The 6,308-nt window shown below is 43.3% G+C and overlaps 1 protein-coding gene across 1 annotated transcript in view; it reads right to left on the minus strand.

Annotated features, from left to right (window-relative positions):
• ky (kyphoscoliosis peptidase) overlaps positions 1–6,308 on the minus strand; it is a 16,071-nt gene that overhangs the window by 1,962 nt on the left and 7,801 nt on the right. The window contains 2 exon segments of the mRNA XM_043708658.1: positions 501–1,163; positions 3,443–3,633. Of these exon segments, the coding sequence (XP_043564593.1) occupies positions 501–1,163; positions 3,443–3,633 (854 nt within the window).

The raw sequence follows: 6,308 nt of genomic DNA on the forward strand, positions 1-6,308 counted from the left end.
GGGGATAGGACAGTGTCGAGGTAGATAGAGATCAGTTCGGTGGGGCAGGAGCATGCTGAGACAATGGGTCGGCCAGGGTGGTCAGGCTTGTGGATCTTGGGAAGGAGGTAGGACCGGGGAGTGCGGGGTTCCCGGACTATGAGGTTGGAAGCTTTGGGTGGGAGATCTCCTGAGGTGATGAGGTTCTGTATGGTCTGGGAGATGATGGTTTGGTGATGGGGGGGTGGGGTCATGGTCGAGGGGGCAGTAGAAAGAGGTGTCCTCGAGTTGACGTTTGGCTTTAGCGATGTAGAGGTCAGTGTGCCAGACTACCACTGAGCCCCCTTTATCTGCTGGCATGATGGTGAGGTTGGGATTGGAGCAGAGGGATTGGAGGGCTGCGCGTTGTGAGGGTGAGAGGTTGGAGTGGGGGAGGGAGGTAGACAGGTTGAGGCGGTTAATGTCCCGGCGCCAGTTGAAATGGACAAATCCAATCTCTTTTGTCCTTGTGCCAGACCCACAATAGTTGCTCAGGTTTGCAGGAAACAGCTCATTTTGATTGACATAGTTCGAGCAATAGATCAGACAGTTGTAAATGTTCTGATAAGAAATGTCTTGGCTGTAGGACTTAATGAACATGGAGAGCCTGTAGTAACCTTTCGCGGGCAATGCAATGGTGCAAACCAAATTTCCTTCCTCTATCTGAGACACAATGCACCTCTCAGTCTTGTCACTATTGAAGTCTCCGTGAACCAACTTGTACATAGCTGATAATGGTCTTGATGTTTGGAAGGACAACAGTGCCCGCCCATCAGATGCATTAATAAAACCTTCTGAGCAGCTACAACTGCCGATGCCAATATACTTGGAGCTACAGTGCAACCCCCAGTAAGAGAATGGATTGTCTGGGAGCCTGTCGTGAACCTTTGACTCTGAGCAGTCGATCTGATAGGAACAGACCCAGGTATAGCTCTCCTCAGAGTCCAGTGGCTTTGCAAAGATCTTCAGGTCATACTTGCCCTGTGATGGTGGGATGACTCGGAGATCCATCCCAGTCGGTGTCACTCTCATTATTCCACAAGACACATCAATGTACCTTGGCCGGCTGTCACTGAGCTGGATTATACTGTAACTGAATTCCACAGGTCGAGCACTTCTCAAGCACACCGCAGCTTCACCATTTACTGAATGAACGAGTAACATGCATTAGAGAAGGGATGAGATCAGACCCAAAACTCAACATGAATTCACTCCCTTCCTCCCTGGCTTACTTAAGTTGTTTGTTAGTGCAATTCTTAGCACAGAGCCCACTGAACAATCATACAATATTGGACACTGTTTTAAACGTTGCTCTCATAGGCTGGTTGAGTACACTCAGTACATGTTACAATTCGAAGGAACATGCTTTATGATCTGATCCACTGGTCATTGACACTTATAGTCTCTGTACCTGGCATCACACTGGCACTGAAATTTATATACCACTTTACTCAAGACTAGCGGTGTCCCTTTGACAATTTATGATTAGATTAGATTAGATTCCCTACAGTGTGGAAACTGGCCCTTTGGCCCAACCAGTCCACACAGACCCTCCGAACACCAGACCCATTTCCCCTCTGAGTAATGCACCTAACACTATGGGCAATTTAGCATGGCTAATTCACCTGCCCTGCACATCTTTGGACTGTGGGAGGAAACCAGAGCACCCAGAGGAAACTCACTCAGACGTGGGAGAATGTGCAAACTCCACACTGACAGTTACCCAAGGTTGGAATCGAACCTGGGACCCTGGTGCTGTGAGGCAGCAGTGCTAACCACTGAGCCACCATGCCGCCCTTTATAACAATTTATAAATCAAAGTGCACAGTAACCTCATGAGGCAATGCTTTCAGAGATGAGCGGCAATATAGGATAGTGCTGAGTGACCAAAACAGAAACAGAAATTGCTGGTGAAATTCAGAAGGCCTGGGTGGGGAGAAAGCAGAGTTAATATTTCAAGTCCAGTGACTCATTATCAGAACTCAAACTACCTGTCAGCCAATGCAGAAACAGTGGACTGAAGGGTTCCTTTGGTGATGTACATTACTATGACTATATGATTCAATGTGTTGGGATAAAGGTTTTTTTCTCTGATATGTGGGACATGGTGAGTATTATTCCCCAAATATGCAGACTTGGGCCTTAGCTTTTCATTGAATAATAATCGTGATTAAGGAATAGACAACTGCATGTCCAGATTGAAAAAGGATTTCATTAGGAGGCATAGCAAATTGTGCAGATTGGAGCAGCAAGTTAGGGAAAGGACATAGATGCTAATTAAATAGTCAATACGGGGGCTTTTTATTACTTACAGTGTGGAAACAGGCCCTTCGGCCCAACAAGTCCACACCAACCCTCCGAAGAGCAACCCACCCAGACCCATTCCCCTTCATTTACCCCCTCACCTAACACTATGGACAATTTAGCATGGCCAGTTCACCTAACCTGCACATTTTTTGGACTGTGGGAAGAAACCAGAGAACTGGAGGAAACCTATGCAGACACAGGGAGAATGTGCAAACTCCACACAGACAGTGTGGAGGCAGAAATTGAACCCGGGTCTCTGGCGCTGTGAGGCAGCAGTGCTAACCACTATGCCACCGTGCTGCCCATTTTATCTGAATGAAACTCCATCTGCTGCTCCTTAGCCCACAGGCCCATTTGATTAAAATCCCTTTGTAATCTTAGACAATTTTCTTCACTGTCCACTATGCCACCAATTTTGATAAGTCTCCTGTGTGCTACTTCGAGTGCAATCACACCCTTCCTCTAGGGTGGGGGACCAGACTGCAGACTGTACTCCAGCTCTGGCCTAACTAACTTCTCCATAACCTCTCAGCCCTTGTATTCAGTTCCTTGAATAATAAAGATGCCCAATAAATGCTGGGCAAGCCCTCATCCCATGAATGAATTAAAAAAAACTGGAGTCAACTATTCCTGACTGTTTTCACAAACTAGATTCCAGCCACTTCACACAATGTACTCCCATTATATTTGTAATCCATAAGATGTCGGAGCAGAATTAGGCTGTTTGGCCCATCGAGACTGCTCTACCATTTGATCATGCGTAATATATTTCTCAACCCCATTCTCCTGCCTTCTTCCCATAACCCCTTAACATTATCAGACTAAACCTTGGCCAGGTCAGTGTCAATTCATTTGACTTTTTTAAAAAGACCTTTATCCTAAAATGTTAAGCTAAGTGCTCTACTGAGCTTCAAGAGGAAAGTGTGGAGGCTAGTACAATTGCAGCACTTAAAAGGCATCTAGATGGGTACATGAATAGGAAGGGTTTAGAGGGATATGGGCCAAGTGCTGGCAAATGGGACGAGATTAGGTTGGGATATTTGGTCAGCATGGGCTAGTTGGACCGAAGGGTCTGTTTCTGTGCTGTACATCTCGATGACTCTATGACTATCATTACCTGTTTGAAGTAGGAAAATCTTTGGGGAGATGACTGGAAGGCCAAGCCTGTAGAATGCAGATGTTTTAAAAACCCATTGTTCAAACTCTTCCAATGAGATCATGGAATCCATTAGCTGCCATTTTGGATCATCTGGCCAGTGCGAATCTATAAATTGTTCCGGGTCAGCCAGGAAATAGTGATCATCATATCTGCCAAAAAGGAGACACACACAAGGTGACTAATCAGTTTTATCACTGTTAACAAAATTATATTACAGAGAGAAAGAAATAATCAACAAGGACTATCTGTCACTACCTTAGGATGTTAAGGGTGATATCAAGCTGAAAGAAAAGACATACAACGCTGGAATGATTAGGTAGGAAACAAGATTGGGAATATTATAGAAACCTGCAAAAGGATGCCTAGTGTAAGATAAAATAGCTGGAACATGAGAAAAAATGCTAGCAAGAAATAATAAAACAGACAGTAAAAGCTTCTGCAAGTACATAAGAAGTAAAAGAATAACTCGTGAATGATGATCTTTAAGAGAGCAGGACTGTAGAATTAATCATGGGAAACAAGGAAGCGGCAGAGATTTTGAAAAAAACGTGTTATATTTGTCTCCAAAGTAGAGGACACAAAAACCATTCTGAGGTAGTCAAGGGGCAAAATGGAGAGAGGACCATCAGGAATTCTGATCACTAGAGAAAGCATATTAGGAAAACTAATGTGACCAAAGGCTGATGTATCCCCTAGACCTGATAGCCAGCTCAAAAACATTTTGATGCAAGTGACCTTTTTAAAATTCATTTGTAGTTCATGGGCACTGCTGGATGGCCAGCATTTATTGCCTGTCCCCAGTTGCCCTTGTCAAGGTGGGTGGTGAGCTGTTTTCTTGAACTGCGGTAGACCATGATCTTTAGGTGGATCCACAATACCCTGAAGGAGGGAATTCCAGTATTTTAACACCAGTGATAGTGAAGCAGCAGCAATATACTTCCAAGTCAGGATGGTGAATGGCTTGGAGGGGAACTTGCAGGTGATGGTATTTCCATGTATCAGCTACAGAGATAACGGATGCATTGGTTATATTCTTCCAAAATTCCCCGGATTCTGGTAAGATTGGAAAACTAGAAATGCAACACAAAAACAAAGAACCGCGAATGTTCGAAATCTGAAACAAAAACAGAAATTGCTGGAGAAACTCAGCAGGTCTGGCAGCATCTGTGGAGAGAAAACAGACTGAAATTTTGGATCCAGTGACCCTTCTTCAGAACATAAATGTAACATCTCTATTCAAGAAAAAGAGAAAGAATGAAATCATAGACCAGTTATCCGAATGGCTGTTATTGGGAAAATGTTGGACTGTATTTAAAGAATATTAGCAAAAGTTTGATAAAATCAGAACACAGTCAAGCAGAATGTAAAAAGCAGCGTAGGTAATGCGAAACCAATATATGCAAGTGTATTTATATTTCCAAATGGTCAAGAGTTGGGAATGTTTGCTGATGATTGCACAGTGTTCAGTAACATTCTTAAATCCTCGAATATTCAAATGCAGAGTAACCTGAACAATATCAAGACTTGTCCCAGAAAGTGGCAAGCTAAAATTCGTGACACACAGATACCAAGCAATGACCATCTTCAACATAGAAAATCGAACCATCATACTTTGACATTCAATAATATTACAGTTGCTGAAGCCTTCATTATCACCATCCTGGGAGTTATCACTGACCTTAAACTGAATTGGATTAGCCATAGAAATGTTCTGATGGAGGAGGCATGCTGAGCAAATACAGATCAATGACTGTAAGCAGTGTTAGTATGTCAATAAAGGGCTACTTTTTAAATATACCCAGACTGCTACAGAATAATTTATAAAGACAAGCTCCTCCAATCATGCTGACTAGAAGACAACAGATTTAAAGTTAAAAGCAGCTCAGCTGTAATTCTCTTAACTAGTGGAGCAGGAGGATGCTTGTTGTTGTTGGAGGCTTATAATTTTTTTTTCCCAGGACATTGTTCAGTTTTCTCAGAGTCATGTTCAGTTATAGATAGAACCATAGAGTCATACAGCGTGGAAACAGACCCTTCGGTCCGTCTTGGCAATGCTGACCAAGTTTCCCAAACTAAACTCGTTCCACTTGCCTGCATTTGCCCATATCTCTAAACATTTCCTATTCATGTACCTATTCAAATGTCTTTGAAATGATGTCATTGTACCAGATCTACCACTTCCTCTGGCAGTTCATTCCATACATGCACCACCCTCTGTGTGAAAAAGTTGCACCTTGGGTCCTTTAAATCTTTCCCCTTTTGTCTTAAAAATATGCCACCTAGTTTTGAGCTAGGGTAAAGACTTTCGCTGTTCACCTTATCCATGCCCCTCTTGACTTTATAGACCTCTATATGGTCACCCCTCAAACTCCTACATTCCAGTGAAAAAGTCCCACCCTCTACTTCAGTAAAGCCTTTGATAAGTTTCCACATGGTAGGCTGTTGGAGAAAATGCAGAGGCATGGAATTGAGGATGATTTAACAGTATGGATTAGAAACTGGCTTTCTGAAAGAAGGCAGCGAGTGGTGGTTGATGGAAAATATTCAGCCTGGAGTCCGGTTACTAGTGCTGTGCCATAAGGATCTGATTTGGGACCACTGCTGTTTGTCATTTTTATAAATGACTTAGACGCAGGCATAGGAGGATGGATTAGTAAATTTGCAGATGACACTAAAGTCAGTGGAGTAGTGGACAGTTTGGAAGAATGTTACAGGTTGCAGGGGGACTTGGATAAACTGCAGAATTGGGCTGAGAGGTGGCAAATGGAGATTGATGCAGCTAAATGTGACATGATTCACTTTGGGAAGAATAACAGGAAGGCAG

The sequence above is a fragment of the Chiloscyllium plagiosum genome, chromosome 1, assembly GCF_004010195.1.
Source record: "Chiloscyllium plagiosum isolate BGI_BamShark_2017 chromosome 1, ASM401019v2, whole genome shotgun sequence".
Lineage (NCBI taxonomy): Eukaryota > Metazoa > Chordata > Chondrichthyes > Orectolobiformes > Hemiscylliidae > Chiloscyllium > Chiloscyllium plagiosum.